The following is a 19,728-nucleotide window of genomic DNA, read 5'->3' on the forward strand; positions in this document are numbered from 1 at the left end:
AGAACAAGGTTAAGGGTACAGAAAGCTTGTTGGACACCAAGAAAGCTTTGTTGTAGAGCATTTCAAACTAAATCTGGGGAGGGGCCAGCTGAGTATAAGACTGTATCATCTGCATATAAATGGATGAGAGAGCTTCCTACTGCCTGAGCTTTGTTGTTGATGTAAATTGAGAAGAGCATGGGGCCTAGGATTGAGCCTTGGGGTACTCCCCTGGTGACAGGCAGTGGCTGAGACAGCCGTTTTCTGACTTTATACACTGCACTATTTGAGAGAAGTAGTTAGCAAACCAGGCCAAAGACCCCTCAGAGACACCAATAATCCTTAGCCCACAAGAATGGAATGGTGTACCCTATCAAAAGCTTTGGCCAAGTCAATAAAAATAGCAGCACAACATTGCTTAGAATCAAGGGCAATGGTGACATCATTGAGGACCTTTAAGGTTGCAGTGACACATCCATAACCTGAGCGGAAACTAGATTTCATACCAGAGAGAATACTATAGACATCAAGAAAGCCAGCCAGTTGATTATTGACACATATTTCCAATACTTTTGATAAACAGGGCAAAATAGAAATAGGTCTATAACAGTTAGGATCAGCTTGATCTTCCCTTTAAATAAAGGACAAACTGTGGCTGCCTTCCAAGCAATGGGAACCTCCCCAGAAAGGAGAGACGGGTTAATAAGGTCTGAGATAGGCTTGCCGATAATCGGGGTAGCAACCGTAAAGAAGAAAGGGTCTAAACCATCTGACCCAGATGTTTTTTTGGAGTAAAGTTTCAGGAGCCCCTCTAGCACCTCAGACTCAGTGACTACCTGCAGGAAGAAACCTTGTAGCGGGGCATTCCTAACAACCTAAGCATTACGGAACTTATATTAGATCAAATAAGCCTCACATATTAAATACACCATTACATTTTTTGGGGACCAAATTCAACACTATAATTGAGCTTCATTCAAACAATCCGCTTGGTGAGAAAAAAATAAGAAACACCACATGCAGATTTTGGGCCCAGTTATCCCTCTCGCTTCACCTCTTCCTCTCTGTACAAACCCACTGGGCATCTTTGCCAGTAATCCACAGATACAATAAGTACATTTACACAGTGGTGTAAATTGCTTAAGTAAAACTACTTTCAAGTACTACTTAAGTATTTTTTTGGGGGGGGATATGTACTCGACTTTACATTTTTGACAACTTTTAGTTTTACTACATTCCTAAAGAAAATAATGTACTTTTTATTCCATACATTTTCCCTGACACCCAAAAGTACTTGTTACATTTCGAATGCTTAGCAGGACAGGAAATTGTCAAATTCCTGCACTTCTAAAGAGAACATCCCTGGTCATCCCTATTGCCTCTGATCTGACTGACTCACTAAAAACAAATGCTTAGCTTGTAAATTATGTCTGAGTGTTGGAGTGTGCCCATGGCTATCCTTAATTTGTTTTTAAAAATAATACACTTATCCCATAAGTGATTTATACTTTTATTTTGATACTTAAGTATATTTTAGCAATTACATTTACTTTTGATAGTTAATATCCCAGCCATATCACAAACCCCCAAGTTGTGTGAGGTTCTGTGTTATGCACTATATCCCGTTACCATATCATATGTGATGGAATATTATTTGCTGTTGGCTTGTGTGGGTGTATGTGTTATGCAACATAGGGCAGCAGGGTAGCCTAGTGGTTAGAGCGTTGGACTAGTAACCGAAAGGTTGCAAGTTCAAACCCCCGAATCTGTCGTTCTGCCCCTGAACAGGCACTGTTCCTAGGCCGTCATTGAAAATAAGAATTTGTTGTTAACTGACTTGCCTAGTTAAATAAAAAAACATTGTTAACAGTTTCAGGGCCATGGGCCTTTCTTGTGATGGAAAAATACAGAATAACATAAAAATGGACACATACAGAACATAGTGTAGGGAACAAATGGTATTTTGTTAGATAACAGGAGCCAGGTGTGTGATAACTGTATCGAGTGCATGGGCGCATAGATATTCTACACAACTACAATGACTGACCGCTGAAGCGCCAGCTCGTATGCCAACAATCAACGATAGGCTGAGTGAGTTTAAACCACGCCCAGTCTCTACTCTGACAGGCCGGCTCGGAAGCAGGAACTACTTCTGTCAGAGTATATTATAATAACTTTGTCAGGAACAAGTCAGTTCTCTGTTTGCTCTGCGAGGTGTGACAGAGAGCCCGTATGTACGAAAATTGCATTTATCACTTATTGCTTAGCTAATAAAAAGTACATAGTATGAAATTCGGTGACTCAGTGTCATACTTATCCTGATACCAGATTCGATTGACGGAAGCCTTAACAGTTGCCTTATTGCTATTATAAACTGGTTACCAACGTAATTAGAGCAGTAAAAATACATGTTTTACCACGGCTGTTAGCCAATCAGCATTCAGGTCTCGAACCACCCAGTTTATAATACACAAATGACCACCGGCTAAATCTATGACATTAAAATGGCTATTTACTCTGTTTCATCTGAGTGCGCAATCCACAGTCTCATCAGCCTAGGCAGGGAAGTTATAAACTTGCTCTCCGCTATAAAAAGCATCTAGACTTTATCTCACATTTCTTTTAGACTAACATTTAGTTTTCTACAGGGGAGATTTGTATAAACCTTATTGTCTGTCTCCCCGGCATTTGCAACATTGTTTCAATATTCAAATTATATCTACAACTGTCCCATAGTAATGAAAGTGTATGTATCAGGACGAGAGAGAATGAAGCGTTTCTCAGCCAGTCGAAATCACGAATCAGCTGGCATCATTTTTATGGATATATACAGAGAAAAGTCAATTGAATTGACTCAATTGAAAACAGGTAAAACTAAACGAAGTGCAGCTAGTTTGCAGTCTTTCCAGCTTCAGTTCTAAGTTATTGTGTTGGCTGTGTTGTTGGCTAGCTCCTCTGAACAACAGTGTCCCGACGAGAGAGCACATTTTCTATCCCAGGCGAAATCGTGCCTCATTAGCTCATTGTTATGGTCTCCAAATAAATGTCAGACGAAAACGGCTTAAACATGCAGCTACTTTGCGGTTATTCTGGCTGCACTTTTTGACGTGACTGTAAATTTAGCCGTAGTTGGCTAGCTAGCAAGCAAGGGATAGGACCGTAGCCAGTCAGTATGACAAGGGAACATTTAGAACGAACGACTGTCGCGTCAATAGCAACAATGATTGGTGTCGGGACTATACCTCGTGGAAGGATGAAATAGTACGAATACATTAATCAAAATAACGTTTTTAATGAAAATATGTCATCATAATTTGAATATGTTGGTAATATGTTTGAAAAGTCAAATGGAAAAGTGAATACCTTATTGCAAATAGGCTGATCCATTGATCATCACTAATCCACCATCAAAACACTAAAACAGAAGAGAGAACTCAAACATTTTTGAAAAAAAAGAGATTTATTTTGAACTCATCTGAACATCAGATATACTCGGTAATTGTTGGTCAGCAAGAACCGTTTGTACATTTGATATTGATGTGTATAGAAATCCAAAACAAGCAACAATACTTTTTTGGGTTTGGAAAACTGGGTGAAGCGGTTGGATGGCTTTAGGGGCTATATTACATACCTGTCAAATATACATTTAAAATAAAAATACACAAAGGTTGCTTGAGGGGCCAAGCTGTAGATGTGTTATATCTACTCTATTTTTCATAAAAATGTTGGGCACTTTCTGTAAACAATAAAATAGGTCCATCATGTTTCTGCTCAATTGTTATACCTACATGTACATGACATCTATTCACCTCAAGCTTTTAGTTTAAAATTGCATTTTGTCAAAATCGTTTGTCTCAAAATTAATGGATTTACACATATAGGCCCTATGTAACAGATAAAGAGATGTGGACATCCTTGAAATGGGACTTCCACTAGTGAAAGTGTTTAATGGCTGTGCTTTTTGTCAACATACTGAAACACTGAAATGCTTCACTGACAACAAGAGGGGAAAAAGCTTGATTTCACTTCAGTGCAGTTTATGGCACTTTAATATTGGAGAACTCTGGTGCACAAGAAACAGAAGTCATGAACTCTACGTAATGATGAACCGTCTGAACCAAAACTTGAGCGAAAACAGAATATCATGGTCTTATCCAGTGCATAAAACACCATGTCAGAATCCAAAACCTCCCCTTTTCAACTCAATGACCACATTTCATTTCACAAAACAGGTTCATAAAATGTTTACATTGTACATCTGTAAAAAAACAAAAAAAACAATCCAAAGCTGTCATTGAAATTGTGTTTTAATGCCCTTTGGGACGAGGCCATTTTCCAACACAGGAACATTTGCCCAACAGGAGTAAAGACAATACAGAACGCCATCAGTTCTCCTATACAGCATTCATAACCCTCTAATGCAGTTCACAACATGGTAATCCCAGAGTTGATTGGACAGGGATTCTTCCTACTGCATACACTTCTCCCTTTCCTTCCACCCAGTGAGCAACTAGAAGGCATTCATTATTCACCGCCCAGTTGAAGCTGCTAGTCCTAGCAGACATTTACTTCCAAGGCCTTGGTCTATTAGACCTTCATTTCTACACTGGAATCTAAATCAACTGAAGTCAGTAATCCAACATCCTACCCCTATTACCTCAGCACAAGAGCACATCAGAGGGCTTTGTGCACATCAGAGGGCTAAAACAGCCCAATTGATCTTGACCAAGGTCAGTGATGTTTTTTTCCAAGAGGCAGACAAAAACATTAAAAATACAAAATATTTATTTTTGAAAATGACAAATGAAACGAAACAATTGTTTGGTTACTAGCATACCACACTAGGGCTAGGCAATAACAATGGATAATCGTTCACTTCGGTTCACACAGACGCTCAGAGGCAAAACAATAAATCTCACATTTCTATACCCCTAAATTATGTTGCAGCCAAACGTTGAGGCAAAGCAGAGGGCCGAAAAGGGGCCACTGGCATTGTGAAATGGCATCCATTCTGCTCTATGTACTTAAGAAGGGGACAAATAGTGTCAGGCAATTTATTTTAGTTACAAAACAAATGCAATCCGAATGAAGTGAGGTTGACAACCATTTGAAATGTCATGTAGGGGAATTGGACTGACTGTTGGCATGGATATGATGAGAACAGCAAGAGCTAGAGGGAGCTCTTTGACCAAATGTAACTGCCGGGATATCCCAATATTTTCTAACCTACCTCTAACTAGCTAAAAACCATGTGCTTTCGAAAGATATGAACAGAGGGGGGGGGGGGACCGCCTTGACCAAAAGCCTTGTCCCTGCATGTAAAAGAAGCGTGATTGGTGGCGCTTGCTTGTGGTCGATATTGCACCTTTGTGGGTGGTAACAGAGTCAGCTGGAGGCTTTATAAGCCCAATCTTTATTCTACAGGAGATAAAAGTGTATTTAATCTTTCTTAATATTTTGTGGTTGTACAATATTCCCTGATGGCCTGCTGTGGCCGATGAGATTTTAACAGAATCCTAAAAGAAAAGAAAAAAGGAGAAGAGATTATGAAATTGTCCATTGAGGGGGAACTTTCATGAGGGGGAACCGGGAATCCTGTTTTTGTTGCAGTTTGTTGTGGGACTTGTTGTTTTGTCACTCTCCCTTGTCCCTTTCTTAAAATGTTACACACGCTGGTCACACACACATCCGCCACTGTGCTGCTGTGGTCTCGCCATTTGTTCTGAGGACGAAAAAGACAAGATCTACAAGTAAGCACAGTGGTTTAAAAAAAAAGTCTTCCTTTGCTGTTTGAAAGCAAACATGTGACATGTCTCTCTTGAGGAGCCCTACCTATGTTAGCTTCTTCGCTTTGTTGTAAAGCGAGTCCACAACTTTGCTCATGTTCTGAATAGTTTCCAGGGCCGCGCCATAAGTCTTGTCCACAGGTGGCTCGTCAAATATGATCAAGACACCCTCGCCTTGGTCCAGGATCCCTATAATGAGTCATACAGGCATTTTAGACGACATTTACATTTCACTGAACGAAAGAAGCGCAACACAAGTAGAGTTATGGTACAGTCGTTTATACCAGGCTGGTACCAACCAAACCGGCAATTTACCATGAAACTTCTTGTCCAGGATCATCTGTGACAATTTCCTCTCGACATCCGCCTGAGGGAAATTAAACATATCCACTGATTACTGACAACATTCAGAGCTGTACATGTCTCACGGGATAGAAGACTTCCGATGTGTCACTCTTGTACCACAGGACTGAATACTTCAAATATGAAGATATTAAAGAAGAAACCTCCATACCTTTGAAAGTTTGATGAGACCTGATATGTGTTCAATCTGGGGGGGAAAGCAACGCCATAAAGGATTACGATTTAAGGGTGGTTAGCCTCACCAAAAGAAAGAAGAAGAAGAAAAAAACAATATTAACGGTACCCAGATGAACGTGCTGTACCTGTACTCTGGAGAAGGGTTCGATGACACGGATAAGGTTCCCTTCCAGCAGGTTGTCATACAGCGTGGCCAGGTGGGTTCTGATGATGGGGTCGTCCCTCAACTCTGCTTTGTATTCCGTAAGGGCCTAGAAAGATAAAGGGAGGAATAGGAGGAGAGAAAGAGAAGAGGGTTAGAAGGGAGGACACAAATGGGCCTGGCACAATAGAGATCCTCAGAGAAACAAACATAGCAGCAAAAATGAGGGCTAAAGGAAGGTCTTACCTTTTCAAAGTCGGCTAATGATCTGTTCTTGCTGGCTTGTGCAACGCATTTCAGTGCATCCGTCTGCAGAGTGAGGGAGGAAGCGACCACGGTCAGCCAGGTACCAACCAATTTAAACGTATTACACAATGCAAGTTGAGAAAGACCGCCCAACTGCCCCCCCACAAAAATCGTGGGTTCTTACCTGTCGGCCCGCATGCCGCAGGGCCAGTTTTCCGCTAATCAGGGACTGCACCTCTTCTGGTCTGAAAGAGAACAGCAACAGAGGGTCAACCAAGCTGTACCCGTATGCTTCATATCATTGCAACACAGCAAGGAGGTAGTATCACTCACAGGCTAAGCATGATCTTGCAGAGCAACATGTATTTGAGACCGGTGATGGCTTTAGGGTGGTCGATGGAGTCGTAGCCTTCGAAGGCCTCAAAGAAGTAGGAGTAGGCAGTCTTCCAGTCCTTCTCCGAAGCCGCATGGACGATCCCTGCAGGTGAGGAAGCACGGTCAGTCGTTCACACTAAGCATGGCACTTTTCCACCTCAACACACAGCTCTTCTTCATTTGGGTCCGTAAACTAATATTGGGTTTTACAAATGAAGAAGACAGTAGCTAGTTTTCCATCCAATTAGCAACCGATTTTCATGTGAATATTCTCAAATCTGATTAAAAAGAAGGAGCATTTTCCCATCAGAGATGATTCCATCAAATTAACTTAAAGAGAAAAGGCTGTGGGTGACGTAGTGCACATAAAAATAACTTTTGCTGTTAAATTTCCATGTGTGGAATAAAAAACACAATTTAAACAGGTTTCCATCACATTTTTAACTCCACTGATGGTTTTGTTCGAAAAATGTGTTATATTTATTAGGATCCCCATGATCCCCACTAGTAACAGCTAGTCGTACTGCTAGTCTTACTGGGGTCCAAAACATAACAAAGAGGACAGACAAAATACTTCATAATTTAATGTGCCCACTCTGACCTTGGCACGTGCGTTCTAGCCAACAGCTCGCAGATACAGTAGAAAATAGCCTACTACATGAGATTATTATGGACAAAAGAGTGAGATTATTTTATTTGTCAAATTGCAAGCAAATAAATAGAAATAAATGTTTTATTGTCAGATACACCAGATACAGTGAAATGTGTTGTTGTACAGGGTCAGCCATAGTAGTACAGCGCCCCTGGAGCAAATTAGGGTTAATTAAGTGCCTCGCTCAAGGGCACAGACCGATTTTTCACCTTGTCGGCTCGGGTATTCGAACCAGCAATCTTTCGGTTTCTAGCCCAAAGCTCTAACCGCTAGGCTACCTGCCGCACTAAGCATCGATCATTATGTCACCAGAATTGGACCCTGAATATTTATTGAAAAGGAGCATCAAACTAAGCACTGTGCACTTTCACCAACCTGTGAAGTTCATAACTTATTTCATCTGTAGCCTGAATGTTTTCCTTAGTCTTAGTGGGATGTCCACACAACAACATATCGCGCGACTACAAGGTTACTTCGATACGATAGTTATTATAGCATTTCCACCGCCATTTCTCATGTTCATTAATTTTACTGACACAAAAAGATCCCACCTTGTCTAGCGTATTTAGGTTTTTTTCGACATTTGGAAAGTTTACAGAAAAATTTTCCGTTTCCACCAGGCCCGTCGTGACTTTTTTATCTAATATGTACTTTACTCAAAAAGTCTGGATGGAAACCTGATTAATGACTCGCTGAAATGTCTGGTAAATGGATAAACACTGTGCACATAAGCCCTCTTACTGATTGATTTACAGTTCCATAGATTATTTTATCAGTTGAACAAAACGCATACAAGAGCTCTGAGTGGATGCTATTCTGTTGTTTCTGCCAAAACAACAGCTTAAGCTACCATTGGTTTCTAAGCCATTGAAGAACACTATAGGGAGGCTTTAGATGGAGGCTTGTTCACTGGGACTGACCTGACATCATGTCCAGGGCGGCCTGCAGCTTGGGGGGACAGTAGATTCCGTTGGCCGTAGTGCGGGCGGATGTGAGGGCGGCGCGGGCCTTGGGCAGGTTGCTAAGCGCGTGGTACGTCTTGCTCTCCTGCAGCTGCACCTCCACCAGCAGCGCCTTGTCGTCCATCTTCTTCAGCTCATGGAGCAGCTGGGTGCCTGAACACCAGAGAAACAATTTACCTTACTTTGGAGATACCACAGCTTCTGTATACAGTATGTGGTCCACAACCCTGGTGTTGAGTAATATCAAAGTTCAATGTCATCATGACTCAAATTGTTTGACTCCTCATCACAAAGCTTCCAGGATAATGGGATACTGAGTTCTGCTACATAGCTATGGGTAAACATATCCAAGCATTGCACAATTCTTAGCCCTCCCTGCTCAGACAGATGCTAAGCTCATTTACCAGGAATAATATTGTCAGTCCATTCAAATGGAGCTGTCACTCACCAAGCGCCAAGGCCTCCTGGTATCTTTTGGTGTCAAAATAGAGTGAAATCAGGCGGGCCTGGAGAAAGGGGAAGATAAAGGTGACATTGCAACAGTCACAGTATCGTGTAAAAATATTAATCATATCACTCTGAGGTGGTAGGGAAATGTGTTGAAAATAACCACATGAATTTCAGTCTCCAAACTAAAACGCCACCGCATAGGAACAATAGCTTGTCTTTTAGGTGAAGAAGACACCCAGGCCAGCTTACCTCCAGAGCCTGCCTGAGGAAGGTCCTCTTCTCCACCTTGGCCCACTCAATGCATTCCAGACACAGATCCACCTCCTGGCCTGTGGCTGCCTCCATGTCCAGGAAGAGGTCCAGCAGGGAGCGGACAAGCCGGGCCGCCTTGGCCTTACTGATGGAGATGAGGAACGGCCGCACAAACTTCAGCAGACCCCCCAACTCTGGAAGAATCAACACAGCAGAAAATAGGGCTAAATGAATAGCAACAGTAAGCATATCTTGTCTACTCAATAAGTCTATCTGTCCAAGGTTCTGTTGTCTACTGTCAAACGAGTGACATTCGCTTCATAAGCAGTTCTTGTGTACTACAGCAGTGGTTCCCAACCAGGGGTACTAGGACCCCAGCGTACTTGGCCTATCCACCGTGGGTACTTTAATTGTTTGATTTAACCTTTATTTAACTAGGCAAGACAGTTAAGAACAAATTCTTATTTACAGTGACTGCCTAGGAACAGTGGGAACAGGAACACTGCCGTGTACAGGGGCAGAACCACTAGGCTACCTACCTTGAGAAGAATCATAAGAGCATAGGTTTTTTTACTGGTAAAATGCACAAGGTGATTCTTCAGGGGTACCACCCAGGCAGGGGAAGAAAAAAAAACAGGTGGTGGGACAGTAACCGCCTAAAAAGGTTGGGAACCAGTGTACTACAGAACAGTTAGGCACATACAGTGAATCATCGTGCAGTTACTGGATGAATCACCACAAGTTCCTCAAGTTCAACAGCCAGGCAAATAGACCAGATTATGTGTTTGGTGTTTTGAGTCTCACCTGCAGCCTGTCCTGTTTTGGCCAGGAGTGACCCCAGCTCCAGGATGCTCTGTTCTTTAACCCGAACGGATTCTTCATCACTGTCCTGGATATTTCTCCTCACTGTGGGGACAAGGAAAATAATGCACTGATTCACATTGACTATTTAACATACACTGACAGTCTCCTATTCTAAACTATTGTTTGTGTTCCTTATTGTCTTTTTCCTGAGTTACTGTTTATCTGGATCAACGAGGCTAACAAGTCAACAGCTAACTGAGGCCCTGTGACTAAGGCATTTTTTTGGACAGCCACATGCTAGTACAAAGCTAGCTACAGAACTGTCAACAAAAGCTAGGTATCTAGCTAGCTAACCGTTAACTAACGATAGCTACGTTAACTTAATGAACAGTGAACTTGATCTCACTGTTAATTTGGTAACGTTAGCAAGCTACCTAGCTAAGTTATCTGTCATTTTAGAGCATATAGGAAGCTATATTGTAAACACCAAAATGACATAGCTACATCAATGAACTTGAGAATTGAATGGATCTTGGTTAGCTAACTAACTAGCTATAACATAGGGTGCTTGACTAACGTTAGCTAAATAGTAACGTTGAATTGTATTGCAATACTGTTTCATAAAGACAGCATAAATAGTTAGCTAGTTAACGTCTCTTTCCAGTTCATCATGGCCTAGCTAGCTAGCCATCCAGGGACTACCTAGCTAGCTAGCCATCCAGGGACTACCTAGCTAGCTAGCCATCCAGGGACTACCTAGCTAGCTAGCCATCCAGGGACTACCTAGCTAGCTAGCCATCCAGGGACTACCTAGCTAGCTAGCCATCCAGGGACTACCTAGCTAGCTAGCCATCCAGGGACTACCTAGCTAGCTAGCCATCCAGGGACTACCTAGCTAGCTAGCAACCCCACGATTCTACAGTGAGTCAGCACGACACACAACCCGGCTCTTGTCAGTGTATAAAACTGCCTTTGCGATGACTTAAATCAAGCATAAATTCAAAAATAAGACGAGACATACTCGCCTGAACGCCTACAAACATCACTTACCAATAGAATGTAGAATATCAATAGAGGCGTTACGATCCGTGCTAATAAGAGACTGAGCTCTCTGAAACTCAACCACTGCCGCAGCCGCCATCTTACCTATTCAAAAGCTGCCTGCCTACAACAGTCAAGAATGCGATAGGAAATACGTAAATGAGCTACTCAGATACATCACGAGAGGGAGCCAAATATACTTTCTGGGGATTGTAGTTCAGTATTTTACATTAACCAGTTGATATACATTATAGCACAATGTTCCTATTTTGTCATGCTGACTCATCTTATCAAATAAACTGTAGCAGAATGTCATGATCATTTTACCTGAGACCCCCATTCATAATTTACTGTAGGCCTACAGGTCTATTTAATCCAAAGTGGTCTGTTCATGAAATAAGTGAACATTGAGCTGGATGATAGACTATAGGAATTTGTTGGATCATGTGTTTATTAAAATGGTAGGATGCTATGGGAAATTAATACACGCCTATTAGTTCTGTACAATGACAGCTAGACATTTAAAACGAGATGGTGCATCAGAAGAGATTTCCATCCTGCACAATTTCAAATAAATGGCCTAAATACATGTTGTTGTTTTTTTTAAATATCAGGTTATCCCCAAGCTACGTTGTTGCGTATGCCCCTCGTTTTAATAGCTTAAATGCGATCTAACATGTATGTTATTAGTAAATACAAATAGTTTTCATGTGGATATGCATTTATTGGTTAGGCCTACTTGTATTGTGTGATTGAAACAACCCTAGTCTACATGCTGAAAACCATTAATTGTTTTTCAAGAAATGGATTTCAGTTCATTGAGTGCATTGTGCTTTGAGTTCATTGAATGTTTGTTGTGATGGGGCGGGGTTGCAAATCTGTATGTAGCCTATCTCCGCTGCGCTGTATCAGCAAAATAAATGGACAGCGCACGACACACTAAAACACTAGTGAATATAGGCTACAAGATATATTGGGTAATTCACCTATTACAAACAGCCTTTGTGACTGCAGCCACACAGAGCTGCAAATTACAGCACCACGGACAGAGCACAGAGCGGCGCCCGACCACTGCCTTTCTCCTTTTTTACACCAGCCATCCTTTCACAAGCCACAAGCTAGTGAGAGCGCAAAGAAACCCTCGAACCCGTATCTCTTGCGCTGAGGACCAAATGCACATCTTCATATCAGCATCCGTTCCATAGTTGCCTACCTACCGCCTGCGCAGCAGAGAGACTGTCGATTCCTTGACTATGTCAAGGTGTGCGGATATTCTGGCTTGATTAACGCCTTTTCTTTTCTTGGATTGTACGGTGTTGTGTTTTTTTAACCGCATTTTTCCAAGATGGTTAATAAGGTTTCACCTTGATGTGCACCATATCAAAGGAATTAGCTGTTACTGGTAAAGAAGCCATCACTGCTGTGCTATTATTTGTTTCATTGACTGGAGGAAAAATATCAAGTAAGTATAATATTTTTATATTATTTTATAATGTGTCTAATATCGTAACCTATTTCGAAGGATAACCTGCTGAATTATTGTAAACATCAACATGTAAGAATGTAGGCGACACGTCACTGAGAAACATTGGCTATGCTGCCAAATTTGAAGGTATTCTATATTTCTCTGAATAATAACACTTTGCATAACACGAGGCTACCCATATGCACCATAATAAACATGAGTCATGTCAAAGCGGTTCTTTGGAATTCTGCCCCTTTATTAGCAAGCGGACGCTCATTTCAGAACCATGGACAGCAGCCTATGTACACAACCACATAACAGCCTTGGACTCAAAGCTTGCCGCTAAACAAACTGTCTTGATTTTTCAATTAACACGTAAAATAGCAAAACATATTTTAGATTTTCTAACAACTCGACTAGCCTGCTTGAAAGTTTTTTTTGTGGCTATTTCGGTTACGGCTGAATCAAAAACAAATTCTCAACGCACATCATGAGCTGTAGACACATTATTAGTCTAGCCTAAAGATGCAAATGTTGTTATACAACATTATATAAATTCGTTTACATTCGGATTATATTACAAACCTCGTTTTAAAAGTGGATGATTTAGGCTATCAAAGGCGACCTTCACATAAAGGTGTTTACATTTCAGGTTTCCATTTGAAATGGAAGGTGCCAGCCAACTATATGAGCAGGAATGCATCCTTCGTTAGGCTTCAATCGAATGAAATTATGTTCATGTAAATCAGGATGTGAGCTTCGAGCAAAGCATTATTCTTAGAAGAGAAAATTGATATGGGCTGAAAGATGGGCATGCCTTAATCAACAATTGATGAGCCAGATGTGATCTTTTTATAATCGGTATGAATAGTTTAGGGGAAATCTAATTGAAAGTAGCTAACCTGCTCTCGATTTCAATTCAACAGGAGACCACGGTAAACGTTGCTGTAAATTGCGCGGCTGTTAGATTTGTTTGAAAGGTATAGAGATGTTTTACACCGGTTTACTATGCGGATAGTCAGGAAGCAAGCAGTGTTGTTGCCTCAACTAGCTTGTTGTCATTGCTGTCTGATTTGCTGAGCGCTAAGAGACATCATAATATTCCCTGGCATAGGCCCTACATTCACCTATGTATTTTTAAATTCAAATCAATTCAGCTAATTAGACTATTCAATGTGGATGGTCGAGCACTTGTCGATATATAATTTACTGCGTACACATTTATGAAAGCATGTCTGGATGTTTTGGTAATTCCTGTGAATTATTAGAGACAAGCAAGATATCTCAACATAGCCTTCACAGCATCCTTTTATGACATGCTCCTTTATTAGGACAACGCAGACGCTTGATTTCAGGACCTAGGACAGCAGCCGATTTACACAACCATATCAGATTTGAAATCAATGCTTGTCGCCAAACAATTCATCTTTATCTTCAACTAGTAAGAAATATTGAAATATCTTTGGATTTAAAAAAATGTAAAATCAATATCGCAATCACAGCCGAGATATCTGATATTCAACAACAAAATGATGTACTCACAACCTTAATGTTAATGATACAATGAAAGTGGGAACATGTAGCTACTAGCTACTGAAGCCATGCATTTTGTTTTCCACAGGCACTATTGACCCAGCTGAGAAGAAGAGCTAAGTGCCCAGAGAGAATCTGCTCAGGTCAACTCCCAATCCATCCAGCACGTACCTTCCTATCAGGACCTACCGTGGCATTAGATGCCTGAGAGTAACCCACGCTTGTAGCCAGGGTCTCCCAGCTCAGAAGCATTGAGGCCCTCAGGATCTCCCCTGCCATTCTCTCTGGTCTGTCATCCACTAACGAAATTGCTACTCGGTCACCATGGGAACCGTTCTGTCTCTCTCTCCCAGCTACAGGAAGGCGTCCCTCTTCGAAGATGGGCCAGCCACGGTGGGCCACTACACCGCTGTTCAGAATAGCAAGAATGCCAAAGACAAGAATCTGAAGCGTCACTCGCTCATCAACGTTCTGCCATGGAAGCGCATCGTGGCTGTGTCAGCCAAGAAAAAGGGCTCCAAGAAGGTGCAGCCCAACACCACCTATCAGAATAATGTGACCCATCTCAACAACGAGAACCTGAAGAAGTCTCAGTCCTGTGCCAACCTGTCCACCTTCACCCAGGACCAGAGCACCCCAGCCCTCGTCAAGAGCTCCAACAACGCTGTCTCGTCGGTCAAGAAGGCCCCCCTGACCAACTCCAATGCGGCCCCCGGCACGCCCAAAAGAGTGATTGTCCAGGCCTCCACCAGCGAGCTGCTGCGCTGCCTGGGTGAGTTCCTGTGCCGGCGCTGCTACAGACTAAAGCACATGTGTCCCACCGACCCGGTCCTGTGGCTGCGGAGCGTGGACCGCTCGCTGCTCCTCCAGGGCTGGCAAGACCAGGGGTTCATCACCCCGGCCAACGTGGTGTTTGTCTACATGCTGTGCCGCGATGTGGTATCCTCTGAGGTGGCAAACGAACATGAGCTGCAGGCCGTGCTGCTCACCTGCCTCTACCTGTCCTACTCCTACATGGGCAACGAGATCTCCTACCCACTAAAACCCTTCCTGGTGGAGAGCTCCAGGGACATCTTCTGGGACCGCTGCCTGTCCATCATCAACCTGATGAGCACTAAGATGCTTCAGATCAACTCGGACCCGCACTATTTCACCCAGGTGTTTGCCGACCTGAAGAACGAAAGCCAGAAGGAGGAGGAGAGGAGCCGCTTGCTCATTGGTCTGGACCGGTGAGGGCCCTGGGGAGAGGGGCCGGGGAGGGGGCAGGGGCCTACTCCAGTCTGGCATTTCAAAATGGGGGAGGGGATTGGTTGAGGGAGTAGGAAGAGGGGAGTGGGGAAGTTTTGATGGGAAGAGATTAATTTTGAGGGTTGATATAAGGGTTAATTTGGCATAGATATACCCCAAAAGTTTTTGATTATAAGCATGTTTAACAGCTAACATTACAACAGTTCACTGGAAGAGGGACATGAGAACACAGTTTGATTAAAAACAAATGACATTTTATGGTAAAAATATTATTTATCTCAATTTATCTTAAAACCAACTAATGTTTTTCGAAAGGAAAGAGGATTGTATTTTCACTGCACCTAAGAATGAAAGCTTTTGACACCTAAAAAAAATGCCAGACTTGGGTACATCCTCTGTTTACGAACATGTATATAAAAACATTGAAAAATACAAAACCAACAATAATACACAATTTAAAAAAACAGTAGAAAAGGAACACAAATCTGCAGCTATGAATGTGTAGAGGACTGAAACCAGCCACCTGCTGACTGTCTGAGATGCACTGCCTACTGTGTGAGTGGGCTACTACTCACATCATGGATGAACAGACAAGCTGCAACCCTGGTTCTTTAGACTGAAGTGAACACCCAGCTCTGCTGCAGCGTAAACATGATTTGACCTGAAAGGAAAAGTGGGGCCACCGATGCAGATTCATGTTGTGCGTTTATTGTTTGTGACTTGGCGAGAGGGGTTTGGTGGAGAAAGATTGGTTCAGAAGGATTTGAAAAAAAAAGCCTGCATTGCATTGTGGGATTTTTTTGACCACAACACAACAGGACATGAGGAATTACAGTACAACCTAAAGACACAACACTTGATGGTCGGTCACACTACATGTTAAGAAAGACCTACTTTATTTTCATCTCAGAAAAAAATTAATGGATGTTCAAAGGCTCAAGCCCAGGGAGGCTTATCTATTGCCCCTTTTCTTTTTTTAAACTTTGAAATAATAGCCTAATGCACGTGTGCCATGCAATTTTGGAGGGCAGGAATGACTTAACTGCATCTGCATTAGAGAATGCTGTGAACAAAGTGATAACTAGTTTATTTAGCTATGCTTGCTTAAATAGGCTATTTGTTTACCAAGGACTTCTTTTGTACTTTTGTCTGATGGTTGTGTCTAAAAACACTTGGGAATGAAGGTCCATATTGTGCTACAAGACATTCAGCATTAACAAATGTTTAACTAGTGCCATATCTTTGATGAAAATCCTGTAGGTCTGAAAACACAGCGAAAGATGTCCAAATGTTGAGTGAACTTAATTTATTGTAATTTTATGTTCTCTTGGCACATCCCTTGTAATCAAAAGATCGTGAATGAATGATCAATTGGTCTCTTTCAAATTACAGGATATGGTGGGAATGAAGATTGATGGTTGTTGCAAATGAATGTTCCATGGAATAAGCTATAGATTAACCCTAGATTAACAACCAATAAAAATCTGACCATCGACAAAGTAACCAACACATCAGAGAGACCTTGAGTAAAGACAAAACCCATTAGAACCTTTAGCACCCCTAGAACCCTTAGAACCCTAGGCACAGAGCAATCCCAAACCCAACACACCACCCAGCTCCACATATCAACAAGACAACATAACCATCAGCCAATGGCAGGGCATTTCACTCAAAACCACTCAGTGGCACAGCATAAACATTTACAGACAGCCTCCCCTGGCGTAATCTCTCCATGCCAATATTAATCAAATCTAAGATAACAATGTATTCAGCTGGGGAGGAGATGAGGCCATGGTCAGGTTAGATTCTAGTTGACCTCCATGGAGATAATCAGGTTTGCAAATCAGCTGAAGCCACTAGGATAAATGGAAGAGCATAGAGGGAAATAAGAACACCATGGCAACCTGGACTACATCTACATGAGAGTTTACGGAGCAGTCAAGATACATGGCTATCATTTGCATTGAAGAATTGTAGAGGCTAGAAAAGATTATAGAACTGATAGCATCTCCATCTCCAATAACTGAGATAAAGGGAGGTGGTAGGTTTTTCTGTCAACCACTGTTATATGTTGTAAGAGATATGTCGAATTGAATCCACAGATGAACAGGAATATGTTTTCTATAGTATACAGTACAGAGACTTAACTGGACCTTGGGGGGAAAAAAACAACAAATGAAAATAATGCACATAAAAACAGGCGAATAAAAAGTAGTATTTGGCATCTTTTTATCACCTCAACAGTGAGAAACTCTGCATGCTTTCTTTCATTAGTTGATTCTCAAATTTCTTTCTAGAAACGCAAAATGGTTATAGTCATATGCAACGAATAAATACCATTTTCATTTGTATGTCTTTTCCATGCCCACAAAAGGCTATTTATTCTCTTCTGTCATGTGATGAAGGTTGTTCTTGGGGACTGTTGGTTGACATATGATAGATCTCTCTCCTCTGCTGTATCAGTGGGAGTCAAAGAGAAAAATGTATGGTGCAAATGGACATGGTTGTGGAGCGGTACCGTGGCATTGTGCCTTGCAATGGGAAATGGGTTGTTGTGTGTAGCGCAGTAGGAGGGACACACACTTTGGATGGGCTACTGCTTTGGGGAAAAAGCAGGGCATTGGGGTAAGGTGTCAAAAGCAGGGGAATCTTGACCCTCTGGCTGGTCACTCGCCCCAACTCACTCAAATGTGCCATTTTTTGCCACTTGCATCACTGACTAGTTATTTGAACGACTTGGAAAAACCTTACAAAAAAAAAGAGAAAAAAGTGATTATGTTTGAACATTTCAGTCGACTTCGATTTCAGTATCTTGTTGCTTACTTTGTAGAACAAAAAAAGGGTGTTAAAGAAGATGAAAAGGGGGCATTTCAATGATGCATGTGAGCGCAAGTGTGTGAGAGTTTATCTGTACAGAAGAATGTGTGAATTTTGTTTTCTTATGACAAAGAGGAAGTGGAAAAGAGGATACTCTACACTGATAGACTACTGGGACAGGATGTGATCACTGATAGACTACTGGGACAGGATGTGATCACTGATAGACTACTGGGACTGGGATGTGATCACTGATAGACTACTGGGACTGGGATGTGATCACTGATAGACTACTGGGACAGGATGTGATCACTGATAGACTACTGGGACTGGGATGTGATCACTGATAGACTACTGGGACTGGGATGTGATCACTGATAGACTACTGGGACTGAGATGTGATCACTGATAGACTACTGGGACTGGATGTGATCACTGATAGACTACTGGGACTGGGATGTGATCACTGATAGACTACTGGGACTGGGATGTGATCACTGATAGACTACTGGGACTGGGATGTGATCACTGATAGACTACTGGGACAGGATGTGATCACTGATAGACTACTGGGACTGGGATGTGATCACTGATAGACTACTGGGACAGGATGTGATCACTGATAGACTACTGGGACTGGGATGTGATCACTGATAGACTACTGGGACTGGGATGTGATCACTGATAGACTACTGGGACTGGGATGTGATCACTGATAGACTACTGGGACAGGATGTGATCACTGATAGACTACTGGGACTGGGATGTGATCACTGATAGACTACTGGGACTGAGATGTGATCACTGATAGACTACTGGGACTGGGATGTGATCACTGATAGACTACTGGGACAGGATGTGATCACTGATAGACTACTGGGACTGGGATGTGATCACTGATAGACTACTGGGACTGAGATGTGATCACTGATAGACTACTGGGACTGGAAGTGATCACTGATAGACTACTGGGACTGGGATGTGATCACTGGACTGGGATGGGATGTGATCACTGATAGACTACTGGGACTGGGATGTGATCACTGATAGACTACTGGGACTGGGATGTGATCACTGATAGACTACTGGGACTGGGATGTGATCACTGATAGACTACTGGGACAGGATGTGATCACTGATAGACTACTGGGACTGGATGTGATCACTGATAGACTACTGGGACTGGGATGTGATCACTGATAGACTACTGGGACTGGGATGTGATCACTGATAGACTACTGGGACTGGGATGTGATCACTGATAGACTACTGGGACAGGATGTGATCACTGATAGACTACTGGGACTGGGATGTGATCACTGATAGACTACTGGGACTGGGATGTGATCACTGATAGACTACTGGGACTGGATGTGATTGTTGGGGGTGGGGGGGTGGTTAATTAGAGCTGTTCAAATATGTTATTTTGAAAAAGA

The 19,728-nt window shown here is 42.2% G+C and overlaps 2 protein-coding genes across 2 annotated transcripts; one reads left to right on the forward strand and one right to left on the reverse strand.

Annotated features, from left to right (window-relative positions):
- Window positions 1–4,746: 4,746 nt before the first annotated feature.
- LOC124048252 (26S proteasome non-ATPase regulatory subunit 11B-like) lies at window positions 4,747–11,377 on the reverse strand. The gene is made up of 13 exons (XM_046368853.1): window positions 11,239–11,377; window positions 10,189–10,290; window positions 9,382–9,578; window positions 9,131–9,188; window positions 8,641–8,835; window positions 7,027–7,171; window positions 6,878–6,938; window positions 6,694–6,756; window positions 6,431–6,556; window positions 6,280–6,315; window positions 6,081–6,132; window positions 5,812–5,954; window positions 4,747–5,701 (listed from the first exon to the last, which is right to left on the reverse strand). The coding sequence occupies exons 1-12, from the start codon at window positions 11,327–11,329 to the stop codon at window positions 5,812–5,814; spliced, it is 1,269 nt and encodes a 422-aa protein (XP_046224809.1). The 5' UTR covers window positions 11,330–11,377; the 3' UTR covers window positions 4,747–5,701.
- Window positions 11,378–12,166: 789 nt separating this feature from the next.
- cdk5r1b (cyclin-dependent kinase 5, regulatory subunit 1b (p35)) lies at window positions 12,167–19,290 on the forward strand. Its single transcript, XM_046368854.1, has 2 exons — window positions 12,167–12,691; window positions 14,316–19,290. The coding sequence occupies exon 2, from the start codon at window positions 14,552–14,554 to the stop codon at window positions 15,458–15,460; it is 909 nt and encodes a 302-aa protein (XP_046224810.1). The 5' UTR covers window positions 12,167–12,691; window positions 14,316–14,551; the 3' UTR covers window positions 15,461–19,290.
- The last annotated feature ends 438 nt before the right edge of the window (window positions 19,291–19,728 follow it).

This window comes from Oncorhynchus gorbuscha, linkage group LG11 (genome assembly GCF_021184085.1).
Source record: "Oncorhynchus gorbuscha isolate QuinsamMale2020 ecotype Even-year linkage group LG11, OgorEven_v1.0, whole genome shotgun sequence".
NCBI classification, from domain to species: domain Eukaryota; kingdom Metazoa; phylum Chordata; class Actinopteri; order Salmoniformes; family Salmonidae; genus Oncorhynchus; species Oncorhynchus gorbuscha.

What these genes read in the sequence shown, in the direction of transcription:
- LOC124048252 (XM_046368853.1), bottom strand. Translation starts at nt 11,329, where the DNA reads ATGGCGGCTGCGGCAGTGGTTGAGTTTCAGAGAGCTCAGTCTCTTATT. An exon ending in CGCCCTGGACATGATGTCAG is followed by an intron (nt 7,172 to 8,640) that starts GTCAGTCCCAGT and finishes CCTCACCTGCAG; the next exon opens with GGATCGTCCATGCGGCTTCG. An exon ending in AACCCTTCTCCAGAGTACAG is followed by an intron (nt 6,316 to 6,430) that starts GTACAGCACGTT and finishes TTTCCCCCCCAG; the next exon opens with ATTGAACACATATCAGGTCT.
- cdk5r1b (XM_046368854.1), top strand. Translation starts at nt 14,552, where the DNA reads ATGGGAACCGTTCTGTCTCTCTCTCCCAGCTACAGGAAGGCGTCCCTC.